This window comes from Hypanus sabinus, chromosome 13 (assembly GCF_030144855.1).
Source record: "Hypanus sabinus isolate sHypSab1 chromosome 13, sHypSab1.hap1, whole genome shotgun sequence".
NCBI lineage: Eukaryota > Metazoa > Chordata > Chondrichthyes > Myliobatiformes > Dasyatidae > Hypanus > Hypanus sabinus.
The window spans coordinates 67,801,392-67,829,047 of record NC_082718.1 but is presented as its reverse complement, the minus strand read 5'-3'; the positions used below and the strand labels follow the sequence as shown (position 1 = coordinate 67,829,047).

General features: G+C 40.3%; 1 protein-coding gene across 1 annotated transcript in view; it reads left to right on the top strand.

Moving 5' to 3' along the window:
- Positions 1–27,656, top strand: part of dldh (dihydrolipoamide dehydrogenase) — a 72,806-nt gene that overhangs the window by 6,971 nt on the left and 38,179 nt on the right. Inside the window, exons 3-10 of the mRNA XM_059987851.1 lie at positions 455–534; positions 2,571–2,639; positions 3,225–3,294; positions 5,365–5,465; positions 5,754–5,897; positions 19,065–19,166; positions 21,459–21,649; positions 21,763–21,933. Coding sequence (XP_059843834.1) covers positions 455–534; positions 2,571–2,639; positions 3,225–3,294; positions 5,365–5,465; positions 5,754–5,897; positions 19,065–19,166; positions 21,459–21,649; positions 21,763–21,933 — 928 coding nt within the window. The remainder of the gene's footprint in view (positions 1–454; positions 535–2,570; positions 2,640–3,224; positions 3,295–5,364; positions 5,466–5,753; positions 5,898–19,064; positions 19,167–21,458; positions 21,650–21,762; positions 21,934–27,656) is intronic.

The window sequence follows — 27,656 nt, the reverse complement described above, 5'->3', positions numbered from 1 at the left end:
GGCCGGTTCATTGGCTATATTTAAGAGGAAGTTAGATATGGCCCTTGTGGCTAAAGGGATCGGGGGTATGGAGAGACAGCAGGTACAGGGTTCTGAGTTGGATGATCAGCCATGATCATACTGAATGGCGGTGCAGGCTTGAAGGGCCAAATGGCCTACTCCTTCACCTATTTTCTATGTTTCTATGTTTTACCTGGAAATTTCTCAATCTACTCAGTAACTATCAATGATTTGTGCATGTGGTCTCAGTCTTTCTGCTTTATATCATCTCTTCTCATTCTTCCTACCAAAATGCATCACCTTGCATAGCTTTGCATGAGCTGCTACTTATCTAAGATTGCCATGAGTACAGTGTGCAGCTACTGCCAACAGTTCAAGATATGTGTGTGTGTTGATTCTGTTAAAATGGTGGTGATGCAGATTTACACTAATGACGTTTTGGTTTGCATTTCAGTTGATGCAGATGTCACTGTTCTGGGCTCAGGCCCAGGAGGTTATGTCGCTGCTATTAAAGCTGCACAGTTGGGGTTTAAGGTAGGTAAAGGTTATCTGATTCCAAGTTGACATTGTGTATATCACATTTGCTTATGGTGTACATAGGCAGTTGGAGACCACTGTAGTTGAGAAGCAGTAACTTACACAGTAGTCGTTATTTTGATTCTTTTGGTTTAGGTCCAAGAGCTAGTGCACTGAGGTTTACCACAGTTGCATTATGGCCTACACAAATTATGCTGTGATAAGATGAACATTGATTCTGTATCTCTTTACACACATACTGTGTGACCTGCTGAGTATTTTAGACCATAAGTCTTAGAAGCAGAATTAGATCATTCGGCCCATTGAGTCTGCTCTGCCATTCCACCGTGGCTGACTTATTACCCCTCTTAATCCCATTCTCCATAACCTGTGACACCCAGACTGACCAAAGACTTCTGTTTTAAAACTATTCAATGACTTGGCTGACACAGCTATATGTGCGGATTAATTCCACAGATTCACCAACCACTAGCTAAAGAAATTCCTTCTCATCTGTTCTAAATGGACGTTCTTCTATTCTGAGTTTGTGCCCTCTGATCCTGGACTTACCCACTATAGGGAACATCCTCTTCACATCCACTCTATCTATGCCTTCGGTGTTCAGTACTTTCAGTCAGTGAGATTTCTACTCATTCTTCTAAACTCAAGCAAGTATGGGTTCTGAGCCATCAAACACTCTCATATGTTAAACCTTTCATTCCCAGAATCATTCTCATGAATCTCCTCTCAAATGCCAGCACATCTTTTCTTTGATAAGGGGCTCAAACCTGCGCTCAATACTTCAAGTGGGGTCTGGCCAGTTTTCAGCAGTTATTTTTCATTTTCATGTGAAAGACTGAATTACTGGTTTTTGAGATTTCAGATTGATGGCTAGTTAATGTCCTCTGGTTGTCGATAAAGCTCATTACATCTCCTTATTTGAGTGATCCGATCATTAATGCTGCCATTGTAACATGGTGTTACAGTTCAAACAGAAAGTCCAAAAGTCATTCTGATATTGCCACCACATTCCAGGCCCAAAAGTCCCTGAGGTAACATGATTGGTGGTGGTGGTGGCATCCGTCGGTCTTGAGAGACCATGGATCTGTGCCTGGAGTTTCCAGGGCGCAGGCCTGGGCAGGGTTGTATGGGAGACCGGCAGTTGCCCAAGCTGCAGGCCTTCCCCTCTCCACGCCACAGATGTTGTCCAAGGGAAGGGCACTAGGACCCATGCAGCTTGGCACCGGTGATGTCGCAGAGCAATGTGTTGTTAAGTGCCTTGCTCAAGGACACAAACATGCTGCCTCAGCTGAGGCTTGACCAGTGACCTTCAGGTTACTAGTCTGATGCCTTGCCCACTAGGGGCACACGCCAACATTAACATGATTACCTTAGGGGCAATGACAACAACAGAGCTGCTAAGGTGAGCAGGCCACCCAGTGCAAGTGCCAATGCTGAGCTACCCAGAATGGTGGTTTAAAACCCAGGAAACATTTCCATATAAAAATACAATGATTGCTTCAAGGTCAACAGTGGTAAACCAAATGGCAGGTATAGGCGAGCAGTGTAGTGTCAGGCGAAAGGAAATTCATGGTGTCCTGACAAAACATAAAGCAGAATGTATCCAATTCCCATTTAACATGTCTCCTGAATCAACAGTCCAGATAGTCCACTAACCACCCAAATTCCCCTCCCCTCTCAGCCATGAGCTTTCTTCCTTCTGCCACCAGACTCTCAGGTTTGCTAGCTGTTCACTTAGCTGCATCCAATAAAATAGTTATTGTGGTGTGATATCTGAAGGGCAAACAACCACATCTGTTAGGATGGAATTGTAGCAAGTTATTCTAATTGCCTTATTAAATAAAACAATTTGGAGAATTCACTACTAGTCTTAAGACTACTTATTTCCTTAATGCAGCCAAATCCTGAAAATGATTGTTGGAGACTTCTTTAGCAAAGAGGAGGGATTGACAAAGTATTCTTCACATATTAAAAGATTAATTTGAACCTTTTAAACCATGTAAAATATGTTGATTAATTTTTAATTCCTTTAGACTGTCTGTGTCGAAAAGAATGAAACACTGGGTGGAACATGTTTGAACGTGGGTTGTATCCCATCCAAAGTGAGTACCTGATCAATATGCTTCATTTTTATTTAATGTTCTGCAGTGCATGTTGAATGTTGATGCTTTCTTACCCAAGTCTGTACATTAAAAGACTATTTTATAGGTCCATGTATACTATTGTTTAGCCAGGGTTGCCTTCATGTTAGCCTGTGCGATGGGGTAGGGAATAAGGAACCACCCCCTCTCAAAAGCCTCCAAACTTCACAATAAATTGTGCAGATTAATATTCAAGAATGGGGAGGGGAGTACAGAATAGTCTAAAGGTAACAATGAGTCATATCTTCCTCCAGCAAGTGGTGAACCAGTGGAGTTCTCTATTGTAGTGAGTATGTGGAAAACACATTATTATATAGATCTGAAGTGTTAGATTTTGGGGTGAGATTTAGAGGGATCCAGAAATATGAGGAGAAAGCTGGAGCAGTAAACTAAATTAAAAATGATCGACCATGATCTTTCGAATGGTGGAGAAGGCTGGAAAAGCGGAATAGACTCGACCTGCCTTGTTACTCTGCGCTGATAAACTTTGCTGTGAATGTGTATGTCTGTAAGATCTGTAATCAAAATTGTGGTTGTTACTCTCAGGCTTTGCTGAACAACTCCTATCTCTATCACCTGGCTCACGGGAAAGATTTTGCTAGCAGAGGAATTGAAAGTAAGTAGACCTCTGGTCTTCCTTCCCTTTGCTATTTTATGAAAGCTTTACTACCAGATTTAGCAAATAGTCAAAAATGACTTGAAGACTAACGATCAAATAAGTCAAAGTCAGAATGGTTTCTGTGGAGGGAAGTCTTGCCTGACAAATCTGTTAGAGTTATTCGAGTAAGTAACAAGCAGGGTGGACAAAGAAGAGGCAGTGGATGTCATTTACTTGGATTTTCAGAAGGCATTTGATAAGGTGCCATACATGAGGCTGGTTAACAAAATAAAATCCTATGGTGTCACAGAAAAGATACTGGCTGACAGGCAGGCATTGAGTGGGAATAAAGGGGGCCTTTTCTGGTTGGTGCAAATGACTAGTGTTTGTCAGGGGTCAGTATTGGGATCACTACTTTTCACATTGTTTGTCATTGATTTAGTGGAATTAATGGCTTTGTGGCAAAGTTTGTGGATGATACGAAGATAGGTGGAGGGGTAGGTAGTGCTGAGAAAGCAATGGGATTGCAGCAGGTCTTAGACAAATTGGAAGAATGGGCAAAAAAGTGGCAGATGGAATACAGTGTTGGGAAATGTATAATAATGCATCTTGGTAAAAGGAGCAAAAGTGCAGACTATTATCTAAATGGGGAGAAAATTCAAACGACAGAGGTGCAAGGGAACTTAGGAGTCCTTGTGCAAGACTCCCAGACAGTTGATTCACAGGTTGAGTCTGTGGTAAAGAAGACAAATGCAATGAAGGCATTTATTTCAAAGGGAATAGAATATAAGGCACTAATCAGGTCACACTTGGAGTATTGTCAACAGTTTTCTTATCTCAGAAAGGGTGTGTTGTCATTGGAGAGAGTCCAGAGGAGGTTCACAAGGATGGTTCTGAGAGTGAAGGGATTAACATATGAGGAGCTTTTGGCAGCGTTGGGCCTGTACTGATTGGAATTTAGAAGAATGCAGGGGGGATCTCATTGAAACCTCCCAAATGTTTGAAAGGACTGGATAGGATGGATGTGGAGAGGATGTTTTATCTGGTGGGGGTATCCAGAACTAGAGGGCAGCGCCTCAGAATTGAGGGGCAACCCTTTAGAACTGAGGTAAGGAGGAATCTTTTTTAGCCAAAGTGTGGTGAATCTGTGGAATGCTCTGTCACAGACTGCGGTGGAGGCCAAGTCTGCAGGTATATTTGAAGCGGAAGTTGATAGATTCCTGATTGGTCGGAGCATTGAGGGATATGGTGAGAGGGCAGGTGTATGGGGTTGAATGAGATCTGGAATCAGCCGCGACAAAGTGGCAGAGTGCACTTTATGGTCTGAATGACCTTATTCTGCTCCTATGTCTTACTGTCGTTAGGACCTTGCCTGTATCCTCAGGCTCCACATACGTAATGAAATCCCTTTCTTTTCCCTGTAATTCTCTTGTCCTTTGTATACTTAAAAAAATTCCTTTTGGGTTTACTTTAATCCCAGTCTGTCAGTGATATTTCATGATCTCTTTTTGCCTTCTTAATTTGCTTTTTGAAGCATGTCTCTGCACTTTCTATTCTTGAAATCTTTATTTCTACACATCTACTACATGCCTCCTTTTTTCTTTCTCCAAGCCTCAATATCCAGGGTTTCCTGTAGTTTTTATCTCGAGCTTTCACCCTTATAGGACCACGCTGGCCCTCTGTACCTCCATGGAACGTTTCATTGATCTGCTCCATGAACACTCGGAGGTGCACGACAACTCCCAAACTTGCTGTGTAAATTCTTTACCACCTTTAGTTCTTTTGTCATTTGCCTTGCTCCTTAATCATCCCCACTGTGCCAAAGAATATTATTTCTCAGTCAGCTCTCTGTACATCCTTAAAAATATATTTATTGCTATATCCAAGTCATCTAATGAATCTGATGCCTGCCATCATCTTGTTCTTTTTAAACCGATTTTCAAACCTTTGTCTTCTAAAAGTCAGAGTGTTTACAAACCTTTGGTTAGTTACTTCAATGGCATCAGCTAATGTGATTGGAATAAATCACATCTGCTCAGTACGGAATGTGTGAGTGAATATTTTAATTGATTAAATGTTGTTCCAAAGTCACAGGAATAAATCTTAATCTGGAGAAAATGATGGAACAGAAGAGTAACGCAGTGAAGTCATTGACCGGTGGGATTGCCCATTTGTTTAAGCAAAATAAGGTTAGTTTCTGATCTATCTAATCGTGACTCTAGTCACCTTGGTCTGATTTGGTCATCAGTTTTACTAAATGAGAAAAGCTTGTGTCATTGCACTGGCACAGAACATGAATTCGAATGCAGGTATCAGTCTCCAAATGAGACATCAATAGTCTACAGAGCACAAGCTGCCTAAATATAAACACTTTAACATGCTTTATAAAATTTGTGCTCTTTCTTTGTTTAAATTTAACATTTCTAATTAGATGATGTGATGGAGTTTTGATGTTTATATCTTGCCACTTCTGCAAGGTAACGCATGTCCAAGGCTATGGTAAGATCACTGGGAAAAACCAGATCACAGCTCTGTGTAGTGATGGCAGCACACAGATCATCAACTCCAAGAACATAATCATCGCCACAGGGTCAGAAGTTACTCCTTTCCCTGGGATTCAGGTACAACAGTTGACACAAAAGAGCTATTCTTGAGCTTAGCAAGTTAATGTTTTGATGGTAGGTGTATAACAATCTGTTAAAATGATTTATGGGAAGTAGCCTTTGCTCCTGTTGCCTGTGAGATGGTGTTGTATAGTGTTGGATTCTTTTTCCACATTCCTATCAGTTTTGAAGACTTACTTTACACAAATGGAACCTTTCAGTATTCTTCATTTATAGTCATGCTGTATGAAAACTAGCTTTTTGGCCTCCCTCAGCTGGGCCCATTTGTTGGTGTTTAGCACATGTCCTATCCATTTATCTGTCCAAATATATTTTAAATACTGTAATTATAACTTTTCTTCTCAGATTCTCTTCAAATCTTTCCTCTCTCACCTTAAACCTATCCACTCTAGTTTTAGATCCCCCCACCCTGTAACCATCCTCTTGTCCATGTTTCTTATAATTTTATAAACCTCTATCAGATCACTTCTCAGCCTCCTTTGTTACAGTCAAAACTGCTAACACCACCTCTTTTGTAATGTAGGTATGTATCAGGACATAACTGTTCTCTTCCCTTAAGAACCTGACCTTCTCCACAATACAGATAAATATTTGTTTAAGGCAGTTTGAAGACAAGCTGCATCTGTGGGAAGGGAAACAGGTTGAAGTCCTTCATCGGGACTGTGATATGCTTCAGCATTCAGTCAGTGTTTTGGATCAGACGTTCCCTCAGACACTGGCTATTCAACCTTTCCCTATAACTGAAGCCCTCTAATCCCAGTGGCATTTTTGTTCTTCTCTGTTCTCTGTTCCCTTAGCTTAATTACAACATTCATAAAGTACAGTGACCAGAACTGCTCATAATATTCCAGGTGTGGCCTCATTAACATTTTCTGCAGCAATAACATGATTCTCTCATACTCAATGTCCTGTCTGATGAAGGCAAGCATGTTGTGTGACACTTTCACCACCCTATCTATGTAGCCACTTTTCAGGGTCTATTCTCTGCAACATTCCCCAAATTCCTGTTACTCACACTGCAAAACTCCCCAAAAAATCCATCACTTTGCACTTGTCTGAATTACAGTGCCTATAAAAAGTATTCACCCTCCTTTGAAGTTTTCATGTTTTATTGTTGTACAACATTGAATCACGGTGGATTTAATTTGGCTTTATTCACACTGATCATCTCCTTGACTGTTTCGTGTCAAAGTGGTTTCATTTGACCAAAAAACCTTCTAGCTGATTTCAGAGTCTCCCACATGCCTTCTGGCAAACTCTAGCTGAGATTTCATGTGATTTTTTTTCAACAGTGGCTTTCTCTTTGCATCTCTTCCATAAAGCTGCGACCGGTGAAGCACCCAGACAACAGTTGTTGTATGCGCAGTCTCCCATCTCAGCCACTGAAGCTTGTAACTCCTCCAGAGTTGTCAGAGGTCTCTTGGCGGCCTCCCTCACTGGTCCCCTTCTTGCATGGTTGCTCAGTTTATGAGGACAGCCTGTTCTAGGCAAATTTATAGGTGTGCAATAGTCTTTCCATTTCTTGATGATTGACCGAACTGTACTCCAAGGGATATTCAGTGACTTGGAAATTTTCTTGTATCCATCTCCTGACTTGTGCTTTTCAGTAATCTTCTCGTGGAATTGCCTGGAGTGTTCTTTTGTCTTCCTGGTGTAGCTTTTCCCAGGATACTGACTCACCAGCAGCTAGACCTTCCAGGTACAAATGTATTTTTACTATAAGCAGGTCCCCAAAAAAATCTCCACTTACCTAATTATGTGACTTCTAAAACCAGTTGGCTGCACAGTGATGATTTGGTGTGTCATATTAAAGGGGGGGAGTAATGAATACTTATGCAATCAATTATTTTGTGTTTTATATAGGCAGTTTAGATCGCTTTGTAGAGATCTGTTTTCACTTTGACTCAAACGAGTCTTTTTCTGTTGATCAGTGTCAAAAAAAGCCAGATTAAATCCACTATGATTCAATATTGTAAAACAATAAAACATGAAAACTTCCAAGGAGAGTGAGTAGTTTTTAGAGACAAGTTTTTTAAAGTCCATCTCCCATTCTTTCACTCATTTTGCATTAGATCAAGATCCTGTTGTAACCTTACCAACCTGCTTCTCTGAACACCATTCCAGTGTTGATGTCATTACAAGCATTTTATTATAGCATCTACATTCTCATCCAAATTGTTAATGTATATGACAAACAACAGGGACTCAGCACTGATCCCTGTGGCATACTACTAGTCAAAGGCCTCCACTGCCACCTTCTGACTCCTTACACCAAGCCAGTTTTATATCCACCCTGGATCCCATTTGATCTCACCATCTCAGAATTGAATCAGCTTTATTATCACTGGTATGTGACATGAAATTTGTTAACTTAGCAGCAGCAGTTCAATGCAGTACATAATCTAGCAGAGAGAGAAAAAAAAATAAAATAAATCATAATAAATAAGCAAGTAAATCAATTATGTATATTGAATAAATTATTTTAAAATATGCAAAAACAGAAATACTATATATTAAAAATGTTAGGTAGTGTCCAAAGCTTCAGTCCATTTAGGAATCAGATAGCAACGGGGAAGAAGTTGTTCTTGAATCGGTGTGTCTGTGCCTTCAGGCTTCTGTACCTCCTACCTGATGGTAACAGTGAGAAAAGGGCATGCCCTGGGTGCTGGAGGTCTTTAATAATGGACGTTGCCTTTCTGAGACACTGCTCCCTAAAAATGCCCTGGGTACTTCGTAGTCAAGAGCCCAAGATGGAGCTGACTAGATTTACAACCTTCTGCAGCCTCTTTTGGTCCTGTGCAGTATCCCCTCCATACCAGACAGTGATGCAGCCTGTCAGAATGCTCTCCATGGTACAACTATGGATGTTTTTGAGTGTATTTGTTGATATGCCAAATCTCTTCAAACTCCTAATGAAGTATAGCCATTGTCTTGCCTTTGTAACTACATCGATGTGTTAGGACCAGGTTAGATCCTCAGAGATCTTGACACCCAGGAACTTGAAGCTGCCCACTCTCTCCACTTCTGATCCCTCTATGAGGATTGGTATGTGCTCCTTCGTCTTATCCTTCCTGAAGTCCACAATCAGCTCTTCCGTCTTACTGACGTTGAGTGCCAGGTTGTTGCTGCAGCACCATTCCACTAGTTGGCATATCTCACTCCTGTACGCCCTCTTGTCACCACCTGAGATTCTACCAACAATGGTTGTATCATCAACAAATTTATAGATGGTGTTTGAGCTATGCCTAGCCACACTGTTATGTGTATATAGAGAGTAGAGCAGTGAGCTAAGTACATACCCTTGAGGTGCATCAGTGTTGACCTTCAAAAAATTAAGTTCAATTCACGAGACAATTTCCCACACAAAACCATGCTGACTGTCCCTAACTAGTCTGTGATTTTCCAAATGCAAATAAATCCCGTGTCTCAGAATCCCCTCCAGTAACTTCCCCAGAACTGATGTTGGGCTCGCTCTGGCCTGTGGTTCTCTGGCTTGTCTTCAGTTAACCTTTTCTTCCCTCCCTGTTGTTAAGGAAGATGCCAAAATCTCTGCCCCAGCCTCAGAAATTCCTTCCCAGAAAGACCCCAGTCAGTCCCAGTTTGCAACAATGTGTGCACAGCCCACTGCTGACTCATAATTGGACTGCCAGACTCGGCTCAAACTACGTCAGCAAATTTGCTGATGATAACTCTGGTGATTGGCTTCATCAGTGATGAGTTGACATATAGAGAGGAGGTAGAGAGGCTTGTCACGTGGTGCGAGGACAACCTGAGTCTCAATGTGGACTGCAGGAATGCATGGGTAAAGCATGGACTATCTAACCTGCATTCACAACACCACCTCACTAGTCAACAAGGCACAGCAACATCTACACTTTCTACCCCACCCCCAATCCAACTACTTTCTACAGAAGCGCTATTGAGAATGTCCCAGTTCTGTGCACTACATTCATTTTGAATTGTATTTTAACTTAACAGTAATATTTTGGTTTATGTGCTGTGTGATAAATGTTTTGTCCACTGTGGTCTGGAGGGACATTACTTCATTTAGTTGTGTATATTAACAGATGACAATAAATTTGAACTTGATCAACCTCTGCTTTAATTTTACCCAATGACTTAGCCCCCACAGCCATCTGTGGCAATGGATTCCACAGACTGACCATCCTGTAGCTAAAGGAGTTCCTCCTCTTCTCTGTTTGAAAGGGGTGTCCCTCTATTTTGAGGCTGTGCCCTCTGATCCTGGGCTCCCCCTGTATAGGAAACATCCTCTCCACATCCACTCTATCTAGGCTTTTCAATATTCAATAGGTTTCAATGAGATCTCCCCTCATTCTTCTAAATTCCAGTGAGTACTGTACCAAAGCCATCAAACACTCATCATACGTTAACACTGAAATCATTCTCATGAACCACCTCTGAACCCTCTCCAGTGCCACCACATCTTTTAGAAATGAGACTCAAAACTCGCAATGCTCCAAGTGCGGTCTGAGCAATGCCTTACAAAGCCTCAGCATTACATCCTTGCTTTTATATTCTAGTCCTCTCGAAAATAATGCTAATAATACAGTTGCCTTGCTTACCACCAAATCAACCTGCAAGTTAACCTTTAGGGAACCCTGTACGAGAACTCCCAAGTCCTTTTATTACCTCTCGATTTTTGAATTTTCTTCCCGTTTAGAAAATAGTCTGCCTTTATTCCTTCTACCAAAGTGCATGGCCTTACATTTCGCCATACTATATTCCATCAGCCACCTCTTTGCCCGTTCTCCCAATCTGTCCAAGTTCTTCTGCATATTTGTCCACAAAGATGTCAATTCCATCATCTAAATTGTTGATGTGTATCGTGAAAAGAAGTTGCCCCATTACCGATTCTTCAACACTATCTGCCCCTTCATCTACCTCTCCATGCTGCCTCTACACCACTAGTCATCCAACAGCAACCAGAAGAGGCCCCCTTTATCCCTACTCTTTGCTCCCTGCTAGTCAACCAATCTTCTATCCATCTTCTATATCTTTACTGTTATACCATGGGATTTTATCGTGTTTAGCAGCCTTCAGTGCAGCACCATCTGAAAATCCAAGTAAATGACATCCACTAACTCCTCTTTGTCTATCCTACCTGTAATATATTTGAAAGATTCCAACATATTTGATATACAAGATTTCCCCTTTAGAATATCGTGCTGACTTTAGCCTATTTTATCATGTGCCTCCAAGTACACCGAACATCATTCTTAATAATAGACTCCGGGGGACGTCACGTGATGACTTAGGATCGAGATGTGGATATCCAGCTCTCCCGTAAAAAAAAAAACGAATAAGTCAATGTTTAAGTGAAGAAAAGTTAGTAAATATTTTCTAAAAACTACATCTAAACTACTCAGGATTTTCTTTAGATATGCCTCCTAGACAGACAAAGACGAAAGCTTCTACTTTGAAGATAGTACAAGTTGAGCCGGCCACCATGAAGAAGCCTCGGACTCAAGTGCATCTTACCTCTGGCGACACAGAACAGAAATCGGCCGCAGCATCAATAGTCTCCAAGAAGGAACAACAGGAACTGCGCGTGCACGCAGGAAAGGGCATGCGCAAACATGAGCAATTTGAACTACAAATCCCAGCTACGGTTGGAAGTGGAAGTGAAAATGAACCCAAGGTGGATTCGGATTCTCTGGAACATACAGATGAAGATGAGGGGGTAAAAGAAGGACAACAAGAAGAGACTGGAGGTGGAAGATATTCTGGAGACATAAGAGAAGCTTTGGTGCAAATAATGCATGAATTAAAAGAATTTAAAAAATTAAAAATAATACAAGAAGATATTAAAAATATGAAGGTTATGTTTGATAAAATGGTGAAAAAACAGGAGAAAATGGACAAGAAAGTTAAAAACCTGGAAGAAATAATGGGAGACACTATTGAGAGAGTGAATAAAATGGAAGATAAAATTCTTGCCTGGACATCAGAAAGAAAATGACTGTTGGAAAAAATAAATGTGCTTGAGAATTTTAGTAGACGAAATAATATTAAAATTGTTGGTCTTAAAGAAGGGATAGAGAGAGAGGATCCAATAAAAAATTTTCAAAAATGGATCCCGGAAAATTTGGAAATGGAAGAGGAAACCCAGTTGATTGAAATCAAAAGGGTCCACAGAGCCTTAAGATCAAAACCCACGACCAATCTTGATAAAATGCTTAAGATATCAAAATAAAGAAAAGATCCTAAAGGCAGCTGCCCAATATGCCAGAAAGAAAAATGTGCCATTGGTGATAGAAGGGAAAGCAGTTCGTTTCTATCCTGATATAAGTTATGACCTTTTGAAGAGAAAGAAGGAATTTAACCCAGCGAAAAAAGTTTTATGGGAAAAGGGTTATAAATTTATATTGCGCCACCCGGCAATACTGATAATTTTTTTGGATGACGGAAAAAGAAGATTTTTTTTTACTGATCATCGGGATGCAGAGGAGTTTGCACAAGAACTCCCAAATATCCACTAGTCACAGTAAAGATTTAAAAGTGAAACAGATTAAGGATTGAGACTGAAGTGAGTTGATGGACATTAAAGACAGAAGAATATTTAAATATACTTTTAATTATATGAGACAGAGGGAGAAAGGTAAAAATTTGAGAAATATTAATGGAGAGTAGTGATATTTTTTCTTATATATACTTTTTTCATGTTACGGGGGAGCTGGGGAAACTTTGGATCGATCGCTGTGGGATTCACATGTGTAATCATGGCGTTTGCCATGACCTGCACAACGGAGGGGTGTAATGTGTTTTTTTTTCATTCACAACATTAGCAGGGGGGTTTTTTGTTTTTTTTCTTTATAATCTATCTTTCTTTTATCTTTCTTTCTTTGCCTGGATGATCAGAGGGGAGACACATAGCAACATGGAGAATTTTAAGATAATTTCCCAAGGTACTATGAGAGTTGAAATTGTAGTGTTCTCGCTCGGGTGTAACGGAACGCCGAACTAAACACCGAGGTAAACCGTAGTCAATGAAAACAAGGTCGCAGTAAGATTAACCATTTACTGTTCGCTCTTCCTCATTAATGTATGGTGAAAACTGTTGATAAAACAGTACAAGATTTGTACAGCATTTGTTTCCTTCTTGATATTACATTTACATCGTAAATACTTGCAAAGTAAAACTACAACTACTACATCACATTAAAGTGCAGCATACAGTCAGAATCTACCTACGCCATTGACTGCTTTAAATACACTTCAACACAAACTATCCGCAACTCTTTAACTAACGAAAACATAAACCTTATCGACCGTCGTTACTTTTAACAGAATCAGCGTTAACATTTTAATTCAACATATCGATTATCTCATGACTTACGGCGTTGCTTCCACTATGTTTCTAGTGCGTAGAAAGACAACTTTTCTTGCGCTGGACTCGCACATGTGAGCCCCCCCCCCACCTTCCCGTTTCTCCAAACCGGTATTTTCCCACAAGATGCGGCGAAACCAGATGTGACGTCATCACATGCCGCGATATATCACAGACAACGAATTTATTTTAAACAATCCTAACTTTAACTACAATGCTAACAAACGACTTACTAAAGCGAAAATATTATAAACTAAATAACTGCCATAAAGGCAACACAGAAATATGTATTATTATAGACTGGAATAACCCCGTTAAAAATAATGACTAATTTACTGTATTTTTAAAGATTTAATGTTAATGGGCTTAATGGACCAGTGAAAAGAAAAAGAATTTTAACATACACATTAAAAAAATGAAAATAGATATAGCTTTTATACAAGAAACACATTTAACAGAGATAAAACATCAGAAATTAAAGAGAGATTGGGTCAGAAATGTTATAGCAGCTTCATTTAATTCAAAAGCGAGGGGAGTTGCAATTTTGGTCAACAAAACTTTACCAATTAAATTACAAAATGTATTAATTGATTCTGCGGGAAGATATGTAATTATACATTGTCAAATCTTTTCAGAACTATGGATTCTTATGAATATTTACGCACCAAATGAAAACAATGTAAAATTTATACAGGAGGCTTTTTTGAATTTGGCTGATGCACATGATAAAATATTAATAGGTGGAGACTTTAACTTTTGTCTAGACCCAGTTTTAGATTGATCAACAAAGGTTGTTACAAAACCAAAAGTAGCAAAATTAACTTTATCATTGATGAAAGATTTAAATTTGATTAATATATGGAGAAGAATTAACCCAAGAGAGAGATTATTCATTTTGTTCAAATAGAGATAAAACTTATTCAAGGATAGATTTTTTTCTTACTATCAGCGAATATTCAAGACAGAGTGAAAAATATGGAATATAAAGCAAGAATATTGTTAGATCATTCACCCCGATAATGACAATGATAATGATGGATAAGGAGGAATCGATTTACAGATGGAGATTTAATTCAATATTATTAAAACATCAAGATTTTTGTGATTTTATGAAAAAACTCAGTTTTTTTTAGATACAAATTCACATTCAGTTGATGATAAATTTATATTATGGGAAGCGATGAAGGCATATTTGAGAGGCCAGATAATGTTATACTTTTAAAATTAAGAAGGAGTATAAGAACATAAGAGATAGGAGCAGGAGTAGGCCAATCGGCCCCTCAAGCCTGCTCCGCCATTCAACAAGATCATGGCTGATCCAATCTTAACTGTAGTTATCACCGAATCCCACAAGGCAACAGTGCCAACCAACAGGGCACCATGCCGCCCATTTTATTTTATTATTCATCCCGCCCAAACCTATGTGATCACCCGGGGGGAAAAAAAGCGATTTGCCAATTGAGGAGAAAAAATCTGGAAAATTCCTCTCCAACCCATCCAGGCTATCGAAAACTGGCCCAGGAGATCACATGGCTGATCTAAACCTAGCCTCATGTCCACTTACCTGCTCGCTCACCGTATCCCCTAATGCCATTTTTATCCAGGAAGATGTCTATCTCCATTTTGAATTTATTGAGTGTAGTAGCTTCCACAGCCCTCTGGGGCAGTAAATTCCACAGCCCCACTACCCTCTGAAGAAATTTCTCCTCATCTCAGTCCTGGAACGGCATCCCCTTATTTTAAGATTATGCCACCTAGTCCTAGTTTCACCCATCATTGGGAACATTCTTCCCGCATCCACCCGATCAAGCCCCTTCACAATCTTATATGTTTCAATAAGATCGCCTCTCATTCCAATGAGTAGAGTCCCAGTCTACTCAACCTCTCATCATACATCAACCCACCCATCCCCGGAATTAACCTAGTGAACCTTCTCTGCACTGCCTCGAGAGCCAGTATGTCCTTTCTTAAATATGGACACCAGAACTACACGCAGTACTCCAGGTGTGGTCTCACCAATACCCGGTACAACTGCAGTAAGACCTCCCTGTTCTTATACTCCATCCCCCTAGCAATAAAAGCCAGCATTCCATTGGCCTTCTTGACCACCTGCTGCACTTGCATACTAACTTTTTGTGTTTCCTGCACTAGGACCCCCAGATCCCTTTGCATATATGGTAGAAGTAGATCAATTGGAAAAAGAGATTCCAAAATTAGAAAAAGAATCTCAAAGATATATGACAGAAGAAAAACAAAGACAACTTGTTAATAAGAAACTACAATATAATACACTTCAGACATACCGAACAGAAAAAGCAATTATGAGAACTAAACAGAGATATTATGAACTAGGTGAAAGATCACACAAGATTCTTGCTTGGCAGTTAAAAACAGATCAGGCTTCCAAAATGATAAATGCAATTCGAACAAGTGTAAATAAAATTAGTTATAAACCTTTAGAAATCAATGAAACTTTAATTTTTTTTTATTCTGAATTGTATCAATCAGAATCACAAAATTATATTGTTGAGATAGAAAGGTTTTTAATCACAAATAACTCTCCCAAAATTGAATTTGGAAGAACAGAAGGGATTAGATGTGCCTTTTACATTAAAAGAGGTCGAAGAAGCTCTAGGATCACTTCAGAGTAACAAATCTCCAGGAGAAGATGGTTTTCTGCCTGAATTTTACAAAAAGTTTAAAGATTTATTAATTCCTCCTTTTATGGAGCTAATACACCAAGCAGAAAGAACGCATAAACTTCCAGAATCTTTTTCGACAGCTATTTTAATAGTATTGCCAAAAAAAGGCAGATCTTTTAAAACCAACATCATATAGACCTATTTCTTTGTTGAACATGGATTATAAAATAATAGCAAAGCTTTTATCTAATAGATTATCTAAATATTTACCAAAATTAATACGCATGGACCAAACAGGATTTATTAAAGATAGACAATCGGCAGATAATGTAACTCGGTTACTTGGCATAATTCATTTGGCACAAAAGAGGGAAGAAATGAGTGTAGCAGTTGCTTTGGATGCAGAAAAAGCATTTAATAGATTGGAATGGGATTTTTTATTTAAGGTATTGGAAAAATATGGATTAGGAGTATCTTTTATAAAATGGATTAAAACCTTAAATACTAACTTAAATGCTAAAGTGGTGACAAATGGCCAAATTTCAACATCATTTCAGTTAACAAGGTCAACTAGACAAGGTTGTCCATTATCACCTGCTTTATTTGTGTTGGCGATAGAACCATTAGCTGAATTAATTAGAACTGACTGAGATATTATGGGTTTCAGAGTTAATCAGGAGGGATATAAGATTAACTTATTTGCTGATGATGTTCTGATTATCAGGGTACAAAATAAATTGGGATAAAAGTGAAATTCTACCCCTTACTAAAGGAGATTATAGTCAATGTCGATTAATAATTCAATTTAGATGGCTGATAAATGGTATAAAGTATTTAGGTATAAGAGTTAATAATGATATAAAGAATTTATATAAATTAAATTATTTGCCATTATTGAAAAAAATTCAAGAGGATCTTGATAAATGGATAATAACATTATTAGGTAGAGTCAATGCTGTAAAAATGAATATATTCCCTAGATTACAGTATTTATTCCAAACATTACCAATGCAATTACTGCAGAAATTTTTTCAAGAGTTAAATAAATGTGTGAGGAAATTCCTTTGGAAAGGTAAGATGTCAAGAATATCGTTGGAAAAATTGACATGGGAATTTGACCTAGGAGGGTTACAATTACCAAATTTTAAGAATTATTACAAAGCAAATCAACTTAGATTTATTGCATCTTTTTTTGATGAAGACAAATCGGCATGGATTAGAATAGAATTAGACAAAATAGGAAAAAATATACCAGAAGATTTTATATATAAATGGGAATCTAAATGGATACGGGAAAAGAAAGAATCTCCTATACTAAAACATTTGATTTATGGAATAAGATAAATGATGATGAGATGAAGAAATCTTTATTAGCAAAGAGACCTTTAATTCAAAATAAACTTATCCCTTTTACAATGGATAATCAACTTTTATATAACTGGTTTCACAAAGGGATTAGATATATAGGAGACTGTTTTGAAGGAGGTATATTAATGTCATTTGACCAATTGAAGAATAAATATAAATTATCAAATAATATTCTTTTCTGTTATTTCCAATTAAGGGCTTATTTAAGAGAGAAACTGGGTCAAACAATGTTATTGCCGAAACCTAATGAAATAGAAACTTTAATTCATAAAGGAAAAATTTAAAAAATTATTTCTCGTATGTATAATTTGTCAAAAAACAGGCAATTAAACAAGGAATTCATAAGTCAAGACAAAAATGGGAAACTGATTTGAATATTGAAATTGATGAAACAAGTTGGTCAAGATTATGTCTTGACAGTATGACAAATACAATAAATGTTCGACTAAGATTAGTACAATATAACTTTTTACATCAAATATATATTACACCACAAAAAATAAATAGATTAAACTCAAATTTATCTGATCAATGTTTTCGATGTAATCAAGAAATTGGTACATTTTTACACTCTACTTGGTCTTGTTCTAAAATTCAACCTTTTTGGACAAATTTAAGAGTTTACTGGAGCAGATTATTGGAATACAACTTCCACACAATCCAATATTATTTTTACTAGGTGATATTGAAGGGATAAAATCAAAATCCAAATTGAATAAATATCAAAGAATTCATAAAAATTGCATTGGCAGTAGCCAAAAAGGCTATTGCAGTTACTTGGAAATTGGATTCATACTTAAGTATAGATTGTTGGAAGAATGATATTTTTAGCTGCATTCCACTTGAAAAAAATTACTTATAATTTAAGAGATAAATATGAAATATTTCTGAAAATTTGGTGCCCTTATTTACAAAAAATAGGATTAAATATATAGGTGCTCCGAAGATAAAATTATTGGTTATTTGGGGAAAGAAATAAATATACATATTAAAGCTATTATAAACTCCATGGAGCATGTGGGGATCTTCCGAAATCCGGGCATTCTTTCTTTCTTTTTCCTTTTTTTTCTATAGGGATATGTTAGGGGGGAGGGGGGAGGGGGAAGGGTTAATAATTTTCTTTTTTCTTTCTGTAACCCATTTGAAAATTCAATAAAAATTTTTTTTAAAAAAATGGACTCCCACATCTTTCCAGTCACTGAAGTCAGGTTAATTGGCCTATAATTTCCTTTTTCTTTTGCTTGCCCCCCCCTTCATAAAGATTTTATTTATTAATTTTTGAGATGAAGTGTGGAACAGGCCCTTTTGGCCCAATGAGCCAAGCCACCCAGAAGCCCACCTGTTTAACCATAGCCTAATCATGGGGCAATGTGAAATGACCAATTAACCTACTAACCGGTAAACATGAGCACTCAGAAGAAACTCACATGATTCACAGGGAGAATGTACTAACTCCTTATTGAAGGCACAGGATTTGAATTCTGTACTCTCCCTTGAGCTGTAATGGCATTGCACTAACAGCTGTGGGACTGTGTTGCCCCAGTCCTCTGGAATCATTCCAGAGTCTAGTGATTCTAGAAAGATCACTACTAATTTCTCCACAATGTCATGTGGCCTCTTGTCCTGCACCTCATTCCATCCACCATCATGATTTTAAAGTTGCTAACTCCTCTAATCTTTCCCTAGTTCTGAGGAAGAGTCCCTTGCCAAAACGTTCACACTGTTGCTTCTCCCACCAATGCTTCCTGACCTGCTGAATGCTTGCAATGCTTTCAAATTAACGGCATTATTCTGGTATTTTCACAGATTGATGAAGAGACCATTGTGTCTTCGACAGGAGCCTTATCTTTGAAGCAGGTTCCTGAGAAGTTGGTAGTTATTGGTGCTGGTGTCATTGGCGTTGAACTGGTAAGAAACTAACACGAACAGACAAGCTGGATGAACTCAGCAGGTTGGGCAGCATCCATCAAAATGAGCAGTCAGCGTTTCGGGCCGAGACCCTTTGTCAGGACTGAAAGAAGAGGGGGCAGGGGCCCCATAAAGAAGGTGGGGGGAGGGTGGAAAACCAATCAGAGGAAAGATCAAGGGGTGGGGGAGGGGATAGGCAGGAGAGGTGAAGAAGGAATCTAAGGGGAAAGCACTATGGGTAGTAGAAGAAGGCAGAGTCATGAGAGGTGATAGGCAGCTAGAAGAGGAGCCAGAGTGAAAGTGGGATGGGGGAAGGGAGAGGGGGGGAATTACCGGAAGTTGGAGAATTCAATGTTCATACCAAGGGGCTGGAGACTATTCAGATGGTATATGAGGTGTTGCTTCTCCAACCTGCGTTTGGCCTCATCATGGCAGTAGAGGAGGCCATGTATGGGCATATCAGAATGGGAATGTGAAGTAGAGTTGAAGTGGGTGGCAACCGGGAGATACATCAAATTCTCCTTCTGGTAATTTCCTTCCTCTCCCTTCCCCCATCCCACTTTCACTCTCTCCTCTTCTAGCCGCCTATCACCTCTCATGATTCTGCCTTCTACTACTACTACTACTACTACTACTGCTTTCCCCTTAGATTCCTTTTTCACCTCTCCTGCCTATCCCCTCCCTGCTTCCCCTCCCCCACCCTTTGATCTTTCCTCTGATTGGTTTTCCACCCTCCCTCCACCTTCTTTATGGGGCCCCTGCCCCCTCCTCCTTCAGTCCTGACAAAGGGTCTCGGCCCGAAATGTTGACTGCTCATTTCGATGGATGCTGCCCAACCTGCTGAGTTCATCCAGCTTGTTTGTTCATGTTGATTTGACCACAGCATCTGCAGTGTACTTTGTCTCTGGTAAGAAACTAAATTGTTGGTGAAAGATATTCTTTATATAATGTCAGAGCTACAGATCTGGGGACCTGTCTGATCATAGGATGATACAGAAGCAAGTCATCAGATTCTGGTCTGGTGAAACTAAGCAATTATTCACACTTCCCTGCAATTTTTTTCAGCTTCATCTTTTTATCCAATTCCCTGCTTCCAGGCCATGAATTCTAGTTCAAAACTTCATTTAAGGTGAGTGGGGGGGAGGAGTTTAGGGAGATGTCAGATGTAGATTTTTTTTGCAGAGACGACCACCCCTGCACTGCCAGGGGTAGTAGAGGCAGATTCAATAGAAGCATTTAAAAGACTCTTAGATAGGCACTTGGATGTAAGAAAGATAGGGGGCTGTAGGCTGTGTAACAGAGAAGGATTAGATTATCCGTGAAGTAAGTTTATATCCGTCGGCACAACTTTGTGGACCAAAGGGCCCGTACTGTGCTGTACTGGTCTATATTCTAACAACATACTATCTTTTTTACACAAGAAATCCTTTTGCCAATTCTTTGCCACCATATAAATTTGAGTCATTAGAGAAGAGCAACACAGAAGCAGATCCTTTGCGCATATATACGTGCCAGTGCTACCCCTCTGCACTAATCCCATCTACCACCAATCACGTTACGTGCCTTAGAGATTAAAGATCATAGTAAAATTTATTATCAGTGTTGCATATATTACCGTATACTAACTTGTGATTCATTTACAGGAAAATAAAGAAATACAATGGAATTTATGCAAACTATACATAAGCAAAGACTAATAGCAGCCAGTGTGCAAATAAAAACTTACTGAGAACATGAGTTGCAAAGAGTCCTTTGAAGTGCTTGTCCAGATGCTTTAATGCAGTGCAAATCTGCCTGGACCACCCCCAGGCAGTGAAGCATTTCCTTCCCTGATGTCCTCTAATTCCCCTATCCCACACTCCAAACTGATGTCCTCTAGCTTTAGATACTTCCAGTGTGGGAAAAATATTTTTGTACATCTGTACACACAATGATTTCTGTTGTGTTGAAAAAGTACCCTTCATACTTCTGAAAGAGAAGGAATAAGATTTTCTGAAAGCTTGTCTCTTTAACCGGGAGCACTTGGCTTTATTTCCAGTCTACGACACATGTAGGCAACATGTACCTTCCCACTTCCTTCTGCCTATAAGACATTGAGCAATATGTGGTTTAATGCGCTACCAGGAAGCCTAAGCATTCTGTTCAAGAGTGTACACTGAGTTTGTGCCAGGTGTGTCATGATCTGCAATTCTGCTGACTGGCAATAAGTGAACCAATGCTTGTGCTATATTCAGTCCTGCATCAGCACTGAAAGGGCATTGTGTCAGAGCTGTAACCCTCAGTTGTTTCTAGGGCTCTGTGTGGCAACGGCTCGGCTCGGAAGTAACTGCTATTGAATTCCTTGGACACGTTGGGGGAATTGGGATCGACATGGAGATTTCAAAAAACTTTCAGCGCATTCTTCAGAAGCAGGGTTTAAAGTTCAAGCTTAACACAAAGGTTACAGCCGCGACAAAAAGAGCTGATGGAAAGATTGATGTGAGGTATGTGTGAAATGAGATTTGTGTAGATTAGATTCAGGCTGTGTGGTAATTACTAAATTGGAGAGCCGTGTAGTGACAGACATTGATTAAAGTGTCACGTCTGTTTCCTCTAGTTTTGAGGCTGCAGCTGGTGGAAAAGCAGATGTGCTCTCTTGTGACGTTTTGCTGGTCAGCATTGGACGCCGTCCCTTCACAGAAAATCTGGGATTGCAGGAGATGGGGATTGAACTTGATAAGAAAGGTCGGATCCAGGTCAACAATCGATTCCAAACAAAAATTCCAAAGTAAGTCGTGTATTCTTGGATCAGTAGCAATAGCCAATTATTTCAGGAATGTTGCCATGAGCTCTGGGTACTGTAGGGATGGGTATACATTCCCCTGCAAGCACTCTGAATAAATCAGTGCCTCCGAGTTTGGTCCTGGTGAAGGGTGTTAGCCCTAAATGTCAACATTTTATTCTTTTCCATAGATGCTGCCAGACCTGCTGAGCTCCTCCAGTATTTTGTGTGTGTATCATTTTGTGGTTGTGTCATTTCTGTGGTCAGGTCTGTCACTTGGGCATGAAGTTCAATGAGAGTGCTTGGCTCATTGACCATGGTTCAATGACTTGCTTTCTTTTTCAGCGGCTAGGGGGTTCTGAACACTGACAGATCGATCCTGACAGAGGCGGGAGTGGGTCATTGAGCAATACAGTTAACTCTTTGGCCTAAGCCTACTTATGGTGTTAGTAAGGGCCTTCCAATCAATATCAACCGCCCCCCAATGGCTCTGAGGTAGAACATTCCAAAGGTTCATTTCACTTTGGCTGATGAAATGTCTTCTCATCTCTATCCTGAATCAGTGAGCCCTCACAGTTTGGTGGTTACTCCTTGTTCTAGGCATCCCAGGCAGGGGAACTATCACTCTTCATCTCCTTTGCTGAGCCTGAGAAGAAAGTTGTGCATTTCTATCTGGTACCTTCAGACTGTAAAGGCCCTTTCTAATTCCTATCTCCTCACATGGCATCGATTCATTATTGTCATATGTACAAGGATACAGTGAAAGATTGTCTTGAATATTGTTAAAACAATGTCCTTTAACATCTGCCAGACAATACTGAGGATGTTCTATGAGTCTGTGGTGGCCAATGCTATCATGTTTGCTGTTGTGTGCTGAGGCAGCAGGCTGAGGGTAGCAGACACCAGTGGAATCAACAAACTCATTTGTAAGGCCAGTGATGATGTGGGGGTGGAACTGGACTCTCTGACAGTGGTGTCTGAAATCTCCTGGAGAGGGGAGAAGAGAGAATATCTGTGGTGGGTGGGACCTTTGATTATTCTGACTGCATTATTGATTACTGTGTATAGGAAAATGCTGCAATTGTATAAGTTGTTGGTGAAGCCACAGCTGGGGGTTCTGTGCACAGTTTTGGTCACCCTTCTGATGTGTGTGGGAAAGATGTAGTTAAGCTAGAAAGAGTGCAGAGAAGATTTATGAGGATGTTGCCTTGTAAGGGTTGGAGGGATTGAATTATAGGGAGAGGTGGGCCAGGGTAGATCTTTGTGCCTTGGAATGTAAGATAATGAATGGTCACCTGAGAAATGTTTAAAATTATATGAGGTATAGATAAGGTGGGTGGTGGTTTTCCCATCCCCATCTCCAGGGTAGGGGTATGAATTTAGTGAGAGGGGAAAGATTTGAAAGGGATCTGGGAGGTATCATTCTCACTAAAGAGGGTGGAGTCCATATAGCATGAAGTTGGATAAGTCGCCGGGACTGGATGAAATGTGCCCGAGGATACTGTGGGAGGTGAGGGAGGAGATTGTTGAGCCTCTGGTGATGATCTTTGCTTCATCAATGGGGATAGGAGAGGTTCCAGAGGATTGGAGAGCTGCGGATATTGTTCCTTTATTCAAGAAAGGGAGTAGAAATAGCCCAGGAAATTATAGACCAGTGAGTCTTACTTCAGTGGTTGGCAAGTTGATGGAGAAGATCCTGAGAGGCAGGATTAATGAACATTTGGAGATTTATAATATGATTAGGAGTAGTCAGCATGGCTTTGTCAACAGCAGGTCGTGCCTTTTGAGCCTGATTGAACTTTTTTGAGGATGTGACTAAACACATTGATGAAGGAAGAGCAGTACATGTAGTGTATATGGATTTCAGCAAGGCATTTGATATGGTACCCCATGCAAGGCTTATTGAGAAAGTAAGGGGGCATTGGATCCAAGGGGAAACACGAGGAAATCTGCAGATGCTGGAAATTCAAACAACACACACAAAATGCTGGTGGAACACAGCAGGCCAGGCAGCATCGATAGGGAGAAGCACTGTCGACTTTTCAGCCCGAAATGTCAACAGCGCTTCTCCCTATAGATGCTGCCTGGCCTGCTGTGTTCCACCAACATTTTGTGTGGATCCAAGGGGCACTGCTTTGTGGATCCAGAACTTGCTTGCCCACAGAAGGCAAAGAGTGGTTGTAGACGGGTCATATTCTGCATGGGGGTCAGTCACCAGTGATTGTCTCACGGATCTGTTCTGGGACCCTTACTCTTCGTGATTTTTATAAATGACCTCGATGAGGAAGTAGAGGGATGGGTTAGTAAATTTGTTGATGACACAAAAATTGGAGGTGTTGTGGATAGTGTGGAGGGCTGTCAGAGGTTACAGCGGGACATTGATAGGATGCAAAACTAGGCTGAGAAGTGTGTTACGTACCCCGTAACTGGCTGGCTGACCAGCAGAGAGAGAAGAATCCGTTGGAGTCTGGTGGTACCAAACTAAAGATGTTTATTAGTAAACTACACAGTACAATATCAAAAATACAAATATACATATAAAACAAGTTAGCAGTAATAAACCTATAAGTGTAGGAATAATAATAATCAATAATAAACAAGCTTTATCGATGTCTAGGGGTAAATGAGTTGTCATAGGAAACTATAGAGTTCAGTTCATAAATGCTGAAGTAGTTATGGTTGTTGTATTGAAATTGTTGGAGAGAGAGCAAGCGAGATGTAACAGCAACAGTTGCAGTAGGCAAACCTTTTTACGGCTTTCTTAATCCGTCGTATCGTTGTGGCCATTCAGTTATGACCCCTCCGGTCTTCAGCTAGACTGTTCTGTGGTGGACTCGTCACTCTGGCATGAGTGGACACACACACAAGTCCCCACCGGCCCTGCTGTAACACTGTGAGTTTTACTGACCGATCTCCTGGTTCAGTCTCCGAAGCCCCCACCTTTCTGTGGATTCCCAACACTCAGTCAGTGTCCACTGGTGTGTCTGAAGGGCGTCTCTCCAGACCTGTCTTTTATCCCCACTCAGCTATCCATCAACTCTGAATGTGTCTATCAAATCAGGCCACTCCTGCTATCTTCTGAGGAATGTTAACGAGCAAAGTACAGTCCTTGTAGTGGAAGGTAGATAATCCAAGAAGAGTCATAATACAGTATATCAACAGTCTCTCTCCCCCTCTTATCTGTAGCAAATGTTCTTGCCTGTGTTTTATCTCTCTCTCATGAGCAGCATAACAACTGCAATAGTTCGTAGTTCTCAGGAGGGGGGTTGGGAATGGTCAACTCTGCACCCCATTGTCCATCAGGTCTGTTCATCACTCAAAACAAGTGGCAGATGGAGTTTAACCCAGGTAAGTCTGAAGTGGTTCATTTTGGTAGGTCAAATATGATGGCATAATGATAAGATTCTTGGCAATGTGGAGGATCAGAGGAATCTTGGGGTCCAAGTCCATAGGACGCTGAAAGCAGCTGTGCAGGTTTGACTCTGTGGTTAAGAAGACGTATGGTGTATTGGCCTTCAGCAATTGTGGAACTGAATTTAGGAACTGAGAGGTAATGTTGCAGCTATATAGGACCCTGGTCAGACCCCACTTGGAGTACTGTGCTTAGTTCTGGTCACCTCACTACAGAAAGGATGTGGAAGCCATAGAAAAAGTGCAGAGGAGATTTCTAAGGATGTTGCCTGGATTGGGGAGCATGCCTTATGAGAATAGGTTGAGTGTACTCAGCCATTTTTCCTTGGAGTGAAGGAGGATGAGAGGTGACCTGATCAAGGTGTACAAAATGATGAGAGGCTTTGATCGTGTGGAGAGTCAGAGGCTTTCTCCCAGGGCTGAAAGAGGGCATAGGTTTAAGGTGGTGGAGAGTAGGTACAGAGGAGATATCAGGGGTAAGTTTTTTACTCAAAGAGTGGTGAGTGAGTGGAATGGGCTGCAGGCAACGGTGGTGGAGGTGGATACGAGAGGGTCTTTTAAGTGTCTTTTAGATAGGTACATGGAGCTTAGTTTAATAGAGGGCTATGGGTAAGCCTAGTAATTTCAAAGGTAGGGACATATTCGGCACAACTTTGTGGCCTGTATTGTGCTGTAGGTTTTCTCTGTTTCTATGTTAGAACAAGTGGCTAGGGAAAGTGCTTGAGGCAGGTACAATAGTGTCATTTAATCAGCATTTGCATAGGTACATGGTGGGGGTAAGCACAGGGAACTTGGACTAGCTGAGCAGCCATATTGGTCAGCTTTGTCTGGTTGGGTTGAAGAATCTTTATCTGTACTGTCTATATGACATCTCCTAATCTATAAATCAATTTAGTGAACCTTTGCTTCAGTCTCTTTTTGACAAAGGGCTCAAATCTGAATGCAATATTTCAGATCTGGCCGCATCTTGGCCTTTTGACATTGCTGTCATATGAGCTTTAATGCATTGGTCATGATGTCAGATGTATTGGTCATGGTCTTTCAAGAATCACTTGATTCTGGCATGGTCCCAGAGGACTGGAAGCTTGCAAATGTCACCCCACTCTTTAAGAAGGGAGGAAGGCAAAAGAAAGGGAATTATAGGTCAGTTAGCCTAACCTCAGTGGTTGGGAAAGCATTGGTGTCTTCTGTTAAGGATGAGGTAACCATAGAACACTACAGCACAGTACAGGTCCTTCAGCCCTCCATGTTGTGCTGACCCATATATCAGGATACTTGGAGACCAATGATAAAATAAGTCAAAATCAGCATGGTTTCTGTAAAGGATAATCTTGCCTGACAAAGCTGTTAGAATTGGCCCTTGCCAATGCCAACACCTTTAGTTACTTCCCATTGTTTTCTATCAAAGTTGAGGTCTGCATTATTTTAAACATTGTTCCATCTGCCACATTCTTACCCATTTATTTAGCCTCTTCCTATGCTAACAAATTTGTTAGAGGAAGTAACAAGCAGGGTAGGCAAAGGAGAGGCAGTGGATGTTATTTACTTGGGTCTTCCTGAGGCATTTGATAAGGTTCCACACATAAGGCTGCTTAACAAGACAAAATCCTATGGCATTACAGGAAAGACACTGGCATGGATAGAGGATTTGCTGACAAGCAGGAGGCAGTGAGTGGGAATAAGGGGACCTTTTTCTGGTTGGCTGCCAGTGACTAGTGATGTTCCTCAGGGGTCAGTATTGGGACCGCTACTTTTCACATTGTTTGTCATTTATTTAGATAATGGAATTGATAGCTTTGTGGCAAAGTTTGTGGATGATACAAAGATAGGTGGAAGGGTAGGTAGTGCTGAGGAAGCACTAGTGTGGATTATTATCTAAATGGGGATAAAATTCAAGTATCAGAGGTGCAAAGGGGCTTAGGAGTCCTTGTGCAAGACTCCCAGAAGGTTAATTTACAGGTTAAGTCTATGGTAAAGAAGGCAAATGGCAAAAGAAATAGGCATTTATTTCAAGGGGAATAGAATATAAAAACAAGGAGATAATACTGAGCCTGCATAAGACACTAGTCAGGCCACACTTAGAGTATTGTCAACAGTTTTGGGCCCTGTATCTCAGAACGGATGTGTTATCATTGGAGAGAGTCCAGAGGAGGTTCATGAGGATTCTGGGAATGAAGGGGTTAACATATAAGGAGTGTTTGGCAGCTTTGGGCCTGTACTCACTGGAATTTAGAAGAATGCTTGGGGGATCTCACTGAAACCTACCGAACGTTGAAAGGACTAGATAGGTTGGATGTGGAGAGGATGTTTCCTATGGT